At 38.7% G+C, this 12,431-nt stretch overlaps 1 protein-coding gene across 1 annotated transcript in view; it reads right to left on the reverse strand.

Moving 5' to 3' along the window:
- msraa (methionine sulfoxide reductase Aa) overlaps positions 1-7,759 on the reverse strand; it is a 63,506-nt gene extending 55,747 nt beyond the window's left edge. Inside the window, exon 1 of the mRNA XM_085381870.1 lies at positions 6,694-7,759. Coding sequence (XP_085237996.1) covers positions 6,694-6,829 — 136 coding nt within the window. The 5' untranslated portion in view covers positions 6,830-7,759. The remainder of the gene's footprint in view (positions 1-6,693) is intronic.
- Positions 7,760-12,431: the final 4,672 nt, after the last annotated feature.

Genomic DNA, 12,431 nt, shown 5'->3' on the forward strand with positions numbered 1-12,431 from the left:
ACATTTACATCACACTCAAAAAAAAAATCCCTGGAAACATTTGCTGTCAGAGTTATTATTATAGCAAGTTGCAATAATAATTATTTACACCTACAAGCACACCTGGTAATTAAAAGACATCGACACACCAGCTGCTGTGTGTCTGAACACATCTGACATTAAATTCTTCATTAGTCTTTTTGTTACTATTTTCCATCTGTGTGTAGGTGGCGAGAGCGGAGCTAAGACATCTGAGATGAGTCAGGTAGGAGTAGTAATGTCCAGATAACACCATTAAAAAATATTTAGCTCTAGACTTCTGACCCCAAACACGAACATCCCAGTAGGGATTCGCTTTTTGGACAACATATTGCAGGGCTAAGGTTACTAGTGAAGGTAGAGCAGATAAAGAGCGGATAAACTGAAAAAGTTGAGGAAATGTTAATTAAAATAAATGCAAATATCAACTAGATTGATTAACCTCTAGACACTAGCTGTAAAGAAAAAACAAAGCCAATGCAGTGCCAAACAGTGCAGTTCCTCAAACGGCCTCATGGGCCTGTCTAAAACTCCCACATTAAAACGCTTCATAACTTCACAGCATTAAAAAGCATGTTTACAGACTGGTACAAAAATGTTTTGGTCTCTATGAATAATTTTCCCCCTTCATAAAAACTGTACAGGCTTCCTTTTGATTTATAAATTTTTTGAGGGATCTTATTGATCTAGGCTCCAAAAACTTGGCTTCAGGCAAAACTCCAATGTTTTCCATGTTTTATATGAAAGTATATGTACCTTTATAGTAGAGAGGTACATATACCTTTCTACTTGTATGTATGTATGTTTAAGAATTGTTTGGTGTTTATCATAAATGTTGTGTTCAGTGTGTAAGAATTTCAAATCATACGTGTGGTCAAAGTTTGGAAATATTCACAAATGTGCACGCTACTATGACAATTACAGTTAAATGTTGCTATTATATGTAGACAAGTTGTTTGTTTCAGTCGGAGCCAACAGCTCTGGCCTCTATGGACAGTATCCCCAACAGCTCTCATTCACTCATCAGCCTAATAATTTCTCAGTTATAGCCCAATGAGCATATCTGGGATAATCCTCCTTTCTAAATCTAAAGTTGTGTCCATGCTGGATGCAATTTGCTCGTTGCACATCACTTTGAAGCTGATGGCTGGTGGATTTTCCAGGCACTGGGCCATGTCAATCACAGGTACCCTTTACTCTCATTGGAAGTCACTTAAATCCCTTACCTGGAAGTTTAGAAAAGTTTATCTAAGATTCCTGCCTTCATAATGTTAAAAGTGGTTATGCCACCCATAGTCACTCAAAGTCGCAGGATACCCTTGAATTTCTGTCATCTCTGGTTGTCACATTGCTGCAATGTTCTGCTTTAGAATGTCAAAATTCTAATTTAAGGTGCTGGCATGTTGGCTTTATTTTCTATGGGTCCAGATCATTCAGTTAGTTTATGGGGAATGGAATTTCCCTGTTTTTCTGTCTGTGTTGATCATGCACAGGTATGGCTGCTAACTGAGCTTCCTGATAAATGAGCACTTTCATTGGGATTTCTTAAATTATAAATTATTAAACCGTTTTATTTATCTGCAAGTATTTTATTTGCCTGATCAGCATTATTTAACTGATCAGCATAATAAGCTGCCTCTTAGGCAAGTTTTCCGTGGATGAACTCTACTTCCACGGTCATTGACTGCAGCTGTGAGCTCGGTGTAGCAGCACATAAATGAACCAGTTCTGGGCAGCTGGATGACGAATGCTAGCTGAAGTCCAAAATGGTGAAACTGGAGAACTTCCAACACTGCAGGATGAGACTGTCTCTGTGGACTGCCCCAAGAGCTAGCAAGCCAGCAAAACAACTGATGGGAAATTAAACATGGCGTGGCGGGAAGCACTGGGTAAGCAAGTTAGGAACAGTTAAACTTTCAAAATAAGAGCGAGGGGATTGCCAAATTTGTCATTTGTAAATCAAACACAGATGGTGCCATTCTTTCTAAGGGAGAAAGAAAAAATGCGAAATACACCTGTAGGGCCACACCTTTCAAAGTCTGTATGTAGATGAATGCAGATTAATGTGCAGATTTTACATTATTATATACATCTAAAACTAGGCAGATTTAAATAGCTGCAATTGGTAACTGTATTAATTGAGACCCATCTTTCTAAAGAAAATACCTGCAACCATCACTTTTTCTGGCCCTTTATGCTGAACCTTAGAAAGTCTGAGAGTTTAGGTGAAACAAACCACTAGTTAAAAACGACAAAGGAAATTTCTGAAAACTTAAAAATCATTATAAATTATTTCAGTCAAGGTTTAAGCTAACATTCCAAACAGTCCCAGGCTCCAGCTCGACTAATGTCACAATTTGATACTTTTCTTAGTCCTCTATCATAATAAAGCAAACATCTTTGACTTTTGACTTTTTAAAGTATTCTTGAAAAAAAAAAAGGTTTCCATGACTTTTATCACTATTGCAGTTTTGAACAAAGTCCCATAAGTATTCAAGTACTTATTTGAACCCATTATTTCTGATCCTACTACTAGGCACACCTGGTCAGACATGTTAACATGATTAAAAATAAAGTTATAGTCCTACTTAACATTGTAAATACATAGTTCTGTGTAAAGTCTGATTGGATTCACTGTTAACCATGCAAAAGCCAACCAAAAGATCTTGGTGGGTATTTTGGTCTTTTTCTTAGGCTTCTGGCCCTGTTTTGCCTGCTTTGTTTCCTCAAGCTTGATCATCAAACACATACCTGGCTGCTCTTTTTGTGTCTACTCCCTTAAGCATGAAACCTCTTCCCCCAAACAATTACTATTGGTCTATGACGTTTCAAAGCCCAAAAAGCATTGATACACAAACCTCTTGCGCTGCACACAGATGGCCTTCCTCTGGCTACTATGAGAGTCTCTGAAGTCCAGTATCTGGCCTTGTCCAGTTCACAGATGCTGTTTGGCGCTCCAAGAAATACGAATGCTTTATAAACTACTTTTTTAGCATTAAAATCACAGGTCGACCTTTTGAACATTGTAGTCACGCTACACTTTGTCTCCAAAACCTAATCGCGTCCAATTGGTCCAATGCGGAATTTCGTTTAAATAGAGAAAAGGGCTTGTTTGTTTCTGATTTCCATTGACCTCAAAGACGCTTCAGTCCGTTGAAAATACTTTTTCTCTCCCGTCTTTTTGAAGCCGATGCAAAGCTTGTCCCCATCCACCACCACCTTCACCACCACCATGCCTGGACGTTTCTTGATTTCCTCTGGCGCTGCATCTCTGAGCCAGACAGACAAAGGAAGGGAAGTCCTGCCAAGTCTCTCGACTGCAGGCATGGCTTTTTCCTTTCCTCTCTGCTCCCTCGCTCTTTCTTCGGCTCTCTCTCGATTGTGGCAGTGTTCCCGAGGAGCCTTGGCGATGCTCCAGCATGTCTGCCACTCCGTCTGAACCTTTCCATCCTACCCTCCATCCCAATCGTCCTTTCGCTGTGGACCCCCGCCCCGCTAACCCCTCCACTCCCACATCCTCCTTCCCCAGTCCAACCCCCTCCAGCCTAACCAAAACATTAAACACACTCCAAAAAACAAAACAAAAATTTACATTCAACTCATTTATAATCAGTCAAATATTTGATTCCGCATCTTTTTCTTTCTCTTCAACCCTTAAACCAAAACTCACTCAGTATTCCAAAAAACTGTTGTCGCCCAACAACCTTTACACTTACCACTAAAAGGAAGTGACCGCGTGTGTCTCTGACTGTGTGTGTGAGTATATGTGTATCTCAGGTCTTTTGTTTAGTGCCAGTGCAGATCTATTCATCATGTGCCAAGACTCTGTGCCCTCACTTGTAGTGAAGAGGGGGCAGGTTGGTGCCAAGTGCCCTGACTGCCAGCTTAGTGCTGCTGTCGGTCTGTTTATGCTCACAGAAAGCTCTCTATCTCACACACACACACACACACACACACACACACACACACACACACACACACGTATAAGCACAGTTTTCTTTGAGCCATTTACAAGCAGGAGTGGCAAATATATTTGTAAAGAGGGAACAAAATAAACAGATGTATGGAATATTAAAAGCAAGTGCTAATATGTATAAAATTAAGCTGATATTATCTGATGCTTAATCGGAATATATCTCCCCTTAATATCCTCAAAGTATAGTTGAGCAACATTATTGTCTTATGGTTTATTGTATGAAATATTAAAACGTTTTAAAATTCTACAACATTATTCGGAGGAAATTGTGACATAAAATGCACCTTTTTTTATATACATGAACATGTAACATTCTGTTACATGATATCTAATTTTGCTGTAATTCTATAAAATTATACCTGAATTTTACATACACTACATACATTATTTAAATAGTTTTCTTAGATAAACCTTGCTAGTAGCAGGTTTGACCCCCTTTTCCTTCAGAACTGCCTTAATTCGCCATGTTAAAGATTCAGCAAGGTGCTGGAAAAATTCCTCAGAGATTCTGGTCCATATTGACATCACAGCATCACACTGTTGCTGCAGATTTGTCAACAGGACATCCATGATATGAACAACCTTTTCTACCACATCGCAAAGGTGTTCTATTGAATTGGCATAGCACGTTATCCTTCTGGAAACAAGCATCGGAAGATGGTACATTGTGGTCATAAAGGTGTGGACACAGTCAGCTACAATACTCAGCTAATTGGTACTAAGGGGCCAAAAGTGTGCACAACGCTATCATACAGTACCACCGTCAACAGCCTGAACCAAGGCTTTCACATAGTTTACGACAATTTCTGACCCTACCATCTGAATTTTGCAGCAGAAATGGAGACTCATCATACAAGCCAACGTTTTTACAATATTCTATTGTCCAACTTTGGTGAGCTTGTACTAACTGCAGCCTTAGCATCTTGTTGCTGTAGCACTTGTGTTTCAAGGTTCAACATCTTGTGTTTACATAGATCAGGGGTGTCCAACTCCAGGCCCCAAGGACCGGTGTCCTGCAGGTTTTAGATGCGTCCTTGATCCAACACAGCTGAACCTCCAGGACACTGGCCTTTGAGGCCTGGAGTTGGACACTCCTGACAGGAATATTCTTCTGCATATCTTTGATGTAACTAGTAGTTGTTTGATTTACTCTTGGCTTACTATCAGCTTGACCCAGTTTGGCCATTTTCTGACCATTCTCTGTAAACTCTGCAGGCGGTTATGTAGGAAAATCCCAGCAGATCAGCAATTTCTGAAATACTCTGCACAACATCGGCACATTCAAAATCACTCAAATCTCATTTTCACCAACAATATGTAACTATCAAAGGGATTCCCAACATTTCTAACTTAATCATTTTTAAACATGCAAATATCAGAAAATATTTTGAGAATTAAATTGATTATACTGATACTAACAAGTTATCCAAGTTAAGTTGTACCCCAGCTCTTGCAAAATGACAGCTGAAACAGGCAAATGCATCCACAACACTGAATTTGGGCAAATGGTTGGAAAAATTGATGGATGGGTGAATTTTATAACACAATGGATTCAAACTTAAACCAAATATATTGCATAATGTTTAACTGCTGCAACTATCAAAATGCAGTTTTGCTGCAAACTGAATGCAATGTTTGGTTAGTCACTAATAAAGCATCATATTTTATATGTACTGTACTTAAAATTTGAGGAGCTGTTATCAGTTTAAGCAGTGGTTTATAATCTTTGGACCTTGTCAGATTAAAAATCACTTTTTACTTTTGATCCCGTTTAATCTTTCACATATCTGTGGGGCATTTCCACTCTAACTTTTTCAGAATTCAGAATTCAGAGAAAACAAATATCTAATTCTTTGCGAAATACAAACAATCGGAGGATAAAATTACAATATGTAAAATTATGACACTTTTTCCATTTTATTCACTTTCTATTGGTCTGATCTATCTTTAGATTTATCTACCGATGCTTAACTAATCATTAACCAGGTAAAGGCACAGCAAGCTGCAACTGTTAAATATTGTTTACTTTACAAACAATAACTTCACAATGTAATAATAAATCAAGCTTTTTTTTCCTGGCTCAAAATGGGCCTATGAAGCATGACTCTGCACATAAGCATGGTTTACCCGCATACAGTAAAAGTGTTATAAAGCAATATAAAGATATCTTTTGTGATTTCTGCCCATAATTACATGAAAATCTCGATTTTTCCATCACAAGGTTAAATTCTCACACATATTTTTCCTTTTTTAAATTTTACTTCTAATACTTCAGCATTTAAGTTTCCTTATTAGGTGCTGAAATTTAACCTGTGACTGAATATGTTTACATTCATACATTGGTATTAAATAAGTGAATTATTTACAGACCTCTACATTTGCGGATATTCGTTTTTTCCTCTACCACTGTTAAGAGACTGGGACGCGCATGCGCAGTAAAAGCATACTTTAACTGGGTAGTAGCAGGTGTAGCATCGGATAAATTTGCGATTGTTTAACTTAATTACATTCTTATAACTGAAGCTGCTTTCTTCGTGAATGGATGGAAACACCTGGGAAGTAACCCACAGACCATTGTAACACTAAACAAACCAGCAAACAGCTCGTTTCATTTCGCTACATAACGCGGATATGTAGTAAAGTTATATCACAGGGCTAACTTAAGCTAGCCTGCTGAAGCTAACCGGGTCCACTCTTACCAGAGACTTTCATACTCTCAGTCCGGCCGGGCAACGCTGTCTCTGGGGTCGGCATCTGTGCTTTGGAGGCCATATCTCCCATCCGAATGTTGACAAAGTGACGCCAAACGAAAAGGATCCTGGATGGAGAGACCATTGACCCTCAGCACCTCTCACACCCTGCTGCTGCTGTACTAGCTAGCCTTACCTAACAGACACATGGGTTTGCGTAACTGTAAGTGTCGCCCCTTACACAATGATGACTGTAAACAAAACACATTTTGAAAATGTTTTATTGCACACTTACAAAATAACATAGTGCATTTCCTCATTGAAGACAAAGTACACATTTTGCCACACACGATGCAGAAAGTGAAAGTTAACTACAAAAGTTTTTCATTGTTTTTATTTGTATTTTCTTGTAAATAACTGGGACCACAATAAAGACGAATTCACCTGCTGGGTTTGTTTTTCATTTCGTCTTGTTTCTGTGAACACTGATGAGCTTTATATTCACCAGTGGCTAAGTTAACATAAAAATTCCTATTATTTTGAATGGAGTTCAGTCGTAGTCTCTCAGATGTGAGCTGGTTTGTAGTTTTATATGACTGGTGCTCCGTCGCTGTTAAATACTAATATGAGAGATTTATGTATAAAGCTGGGGAATTCTTCTGTCACAGGAGCCAATCCACAAAAGTGTAACAAAACAACTTCAATAAGGAAGAACCACTGAAAAAATAAACACAACATGACAAAAATAGCTCAGCAAGTTTAAAGAAAATGGTACAATCAGAGATTTTTTAAATAAAAGTTCAAATATAATACAATAAGTGGCTTAAGTAAAAACAAATGCATTGAGACAGCCTCCACACTGAGCTGTTAGCTGTTATTTACTGATTCCACTCAGTTAAACTGGCCATCTGTCATTTTACCTAAACCTCTGTGTCAGTTTGAACTCATCAACACCAAACTGTCGAAAGAAACATTTGTCTTTCACACCATTAAAAGCAATGTTACTTAGTCTGTTTGGAGTTTGAGTTCCCTGTGGGTTTCAAAGATCTTTTTCTTCTTCTTTCAGCTGTTTCCTTTAGTCACTACAGCTGATCATCTCAGTCCATCTCACCCTGTTCCTACCTCCTCCTCTGTCACACCAATTCTCTGCATGTCCTCCTTCACTACATCCGTCAATCTCCCCTGTGGTTTTCCTCCTTCCTGGAAGCTTCATAATCAACTTCCTTTGGCAAATATATCCACAATGCCTTGTCTCCAAAACGTCTCAGCCTTGCATCTCTAACGTTGTGTCTAAACTTGTTTTTTTGCTGTTGTTTTGGCCTTGGAGACCCTGATGTCTGTTTGGTTCTGTATATTTTTTCTAGCTAACTTTAATACTGTACATTAATTAAATAAATGCTTTGTTGCTCATTCAGCAAGCTGATTCTAAGACTTGTGGTTTGTCCTCCCTAGACTTTTAGGTGAGGGGCAGTAGCACCCTATGGCAGGTACCCCTCTTGTGGGACAGATGGGATAGACCTCAGGTCCCCTTCATCGCCATGGTGGACAAATGGTTTAGAAAACTAAGAGACACATGATCAAATATGACTTATTTAATACATCTACATAAATACCATGACCCTGAAATTTACCTGAAGCTGTTCATAATGTAGATTTATGTCTACAGTAGACTAGAAGACTTTAAAATGACTTTTACAAAACTAATGTCTGACACTGTCTCATATCTAAAGGCAATCTGTCATAAGTCAGGGTTTTTAGTTATAGACTGTAAAGGCTTCTTTAAACCCACCAAAGCTTTTTGCAGACAGACTATGTCAACATTAACTGCCCTTTAAACAACAGCATCTCATTTGTACATTTGTCAAATACGAATTAAGCTCTGTCTCAAATTATGCATTTTAATACTTTTCTCACTGTTTTGTGAGCATAAGTGTTCACACTATTACAAAAGTATATACAACTACACAAACCCCAGTGGTGTACTCAGGAGGGTCAGAAAGTAGTCAGTAGAACACTTTTGTTCGATGTTATAATCACAAAGCACCTGAGGCAGTAAAGTTTTTCTCAGCTATTCAGGGACAGTTTTTTCATGCCAGTTAAATTACAACATACATTAATATGTAGATATAACGTACAGTAAGACAGCACTCTGAACTTTGTGCCAATGCTTTGGGGAAAAGGGTCCTTTCTTTACAAAGCTAGATCCTGTGTGACGTGTTTCACCCTCCACCTTTGAAGAACTCCACGAAAACCGTCTTTATTGCCCAGTGCTGCACCTCCTGAGCATGAATGGTAGCGCATTTCTGCAGAAGCCAGAGGCTGATTAACAGGCCTGGTTTGGGGACTACATCATCATAGAGCCACATAAAACGTAGCTTTGGGTGTCCACATCCTTTAGGACACAAAAGCTAATTGTATTGTTAGTTAAAACTATCTGGATTAAATTAACAGTTTATGTTGAGGTGGAAGGGGGCTCATTTCACCCTGTGTGTTTGGTGACGCAGTGGTCCTCAGAGGAGGACGGAGCATCCATGAGTGGTGTACTCATTATATATTGAACATTTCAAAGACTGTGGATCTTACACTTTTACTGCTAATATGATATTATTTCCCATCATGTCGTCACCATTATAAGAAGAAAAACTGCTGATCAGTAAGGCAGAGGCAGCTTTTGTCACTGCTGGCCTAAGAAGAAAAGACGGTGCAGAAAGTGGACACGGCATGGAAAGAAAGCAGAGGGGGCACTTATTGGTTACTGGCAGTGGTCACGGGATTGAACTTCACTGGTTTTAATTAAAAGCTTGCCCTAAAAGAGCTCCAGCTGAGTTTTGTAACCATTTTACACTAAAGAAACAATGTGACAGGGGCGCCAAAACATTAGAAAAATACAGCCATTAAAACGAACATGCACACAATATTAAAATGGATACGTTTTATTCCATACCTTGAAAAATGAAAGCAGAATATGAAAGATAAACAATGAAAATTGTAATTACAGGGAGTTAAACACCACACGGGTATAATGGTTTGAATTATGAAAGTAAACTGTAAATATTTGACATTTTAATAAAAATCCAAATAGCAGAACAGTTTAATGTAAGCTGTGAACACTTCAGCCCTGACAAGAAATGAAAAGTAAATATTAAATGATCACAAACATTACACAATGAATTAAAACAAAAAAATGTTCAAGAAAACGATTTGTGTGTTACTCAGATGGTTCAAATAAGGTTGTAGGGATTTCTTGAAGAAAATCAGGCTCCATGAGATGGAAGATGATGATTATTTCATAGTCGGCAGCTATAATGGTGCAGTCAAATGAGCACCGAACAGCCTCCATCAGTCAACTGGTTCCCAGTACACTAGGTGGTGGTGGGGGGATGGATGGAAAGAGGACAGATGATGAGCCATATGGAAGAACCCAGGAGGAACGCTGCTAATGCTGGAAAAAATGTTAATTTCGGTGTCTCATTGTTCGTGTATGAAGGTGGGAATCATCAATAATTCAGATGGCAGGTGCACAGTTTTAGTTTTCACTGGAGAAGAAGACTTTTCTAAATGTACACTTCTCTGTTAACTCTTTCCATCCCTTGGCTTCTTTATATTAGAACCAAGCAATGCAGCATTTCTCCAAACATTTCTGAACATCTACTGATTGGAGCACATTAAATGAAAATGTCACCTGGTGCAACTCTGAGTGAAAATAATGTGCTGCATTTCAGCTAAAGTTAGTAGATATATTGAGTGGTTCAGGTGGGGGCAAAGAAGGCAGGGGCCCATTCGTACTCGAACTTTGCCCTGTCTGACTTTTTGAGGCAGGGATCGTGGCTGAATTTGTTTGAACATAAAGGGGGAAAAAAAGTTGTGCCAGTCTTCATGATGGCAGCACTGACAAAACTCAACCACAGAGACAAAAATCAATACTTTATCTGTTTAATGCAAACCCAATTAAACTGCTTTCTCATCCATAAAGAGCCTGTCATCTAATTTAACTTTTTTGGTTTGGTTTTTTATCCCTGTTGTTCCAATCACTTTAGGCTGGAGCCACAGAATGGAGATGCTCAGTATCTTTTATTTATACTCAGAAAAGGGAAGAATAAAGGGGGAAATTCTGAACATTTGTGAATAATGGTGTTTATGTAGCCTCTAAAGAAAATTTGAGCACCAAAAATGAGAAAATTGTATCCAGCAGCTCTACAATCACCTTATTATTGTGCATCTCAGCTGGGAGGCCATTCAAAATTCTACCAAAAATCTCGTCATCAAACAGGTAGGGGAGAGTGAGGTAAGATGAGCCAGTGGGTAAGTTGAACCACCCCTTGTATCTAGGTAACTGTGTACATGTTTTGTCATGTGACCATAAATCCAGGAAGCACTCATCATTTCCATCCTGCTATATTAAAGAGGAGCACATTGGAGAAGGGGTAAGTCTGTATTACACAAAAAAATGTTTTTTGCTTGTCAAAGTAAAATTTCTGCCTATCAGGTAAATTGACTGTAATATTAAAACAAATGTATCTGTGTCTAAGATGATATATTATACATGTTGGTGGGTTTCTAAAATATAATATCATCTGAAGAAGTTTTCTAAAGATTAGCCTAAATTGCTAAGCTAGCCCGTTTTTTTCAAAATGGTGGCTATGGGGCAAAGTGAGCCAAAGGCTATGGGGTAAATTGATCCAATGGTTCAACCTACCCCACCATAAGGCACTGAAATTTATTTAAGGCTCTGACTTATTAAATAGTATTTTAGTTCAGTATACTGAACCCTTTTGTTGTATTTGTCATATGTTAACTATTATAGAAAAGATATCATGCCAAGGACCTACAGACGGAAGACCAGCTGGGGCTCAACACCCCTGGAGGAGATTGAAAGGGCAGCGAGTGAAGTCAAGGGAGGAAAGTCCATAAGATCAGTGGCTAAAGAAAGACAAATTGACAGGTCAACACTCAGGAGATATATTAAAAAGAGGGACACACAGGAGGTCAAATCGGTTGGCTATAGTGGAACAGCTTCAGCAAAGAGAGTCTTCTCTGAGGAGGTGGAGAAGGAGCTATCAGAGCATATCAAGAAGCTTGCAGAGCAGTTCCATGGCATTTCCCCAAAGAAATGCCGTGAACTGGCATTAGAATTGGCAGGCAGAAACAACATTCCTACTCCCAGCAACTGGACAGAGAAAGGTTTAGCCGGTAGGAAGTGCAAGAAACAACATTTCAGTAGGTTGGCACAGACTAATGTATTTTGTGTAGTTTATTACTTTACCATTACATTTTTTAGGTAAAGAATGGTTCAAGAATTTTTTGGCACGCCACCATCTCTCTTGCCGTATGCCTGAGGCAACATCTTTGGGAAGAGCTACAGCCTTCAATAAGACTACAGTTGGGGAGTTCTTTGACAATCTGGCTAAAGTGATCGACAGGTAACAGAAGTTATCTAATTGAAAACATTAATAACTATTTATGACAACTACAAACAACAGTTAAGTGAATAAATATGCGTACTCTCAGCTAACATTTTTTGCATTACTTAAAAATTTAACTAATCATCATTGCTCTTTTTTTGTTTGACAGGTATAAATTCCCCCCAAACATGATTTTTAATGTTGACGAAACAGGTGTAACAACAGTACAGACACCAAAGCAGGTAGTGGCAGAAAAAGGAAAAAAACAAGTGGGCTCCGATGAGGTCCAACCCAGGCAAAACTGCCAGCATATACCAAATTGCTGGTTGTGTGAATGATGCTTTC

The sequence above is a fragment of the Rhamphochromis longiceps genome, linkage group LG15, assembly GCF_057381845.1.
Source record: "Rhamphochromis longiceps isolate RC_006_pf linkage group LG15, R_longiceps_female_GT1.1, whole genome shotgun sequence".
NCBI classification, from domain to species: Eukaryota; Metazoa; Chordata; class Actinopteri; order Cichliformes; family Cichlidae; genus Rhamphochromis; species Rhamphochromis longiceps.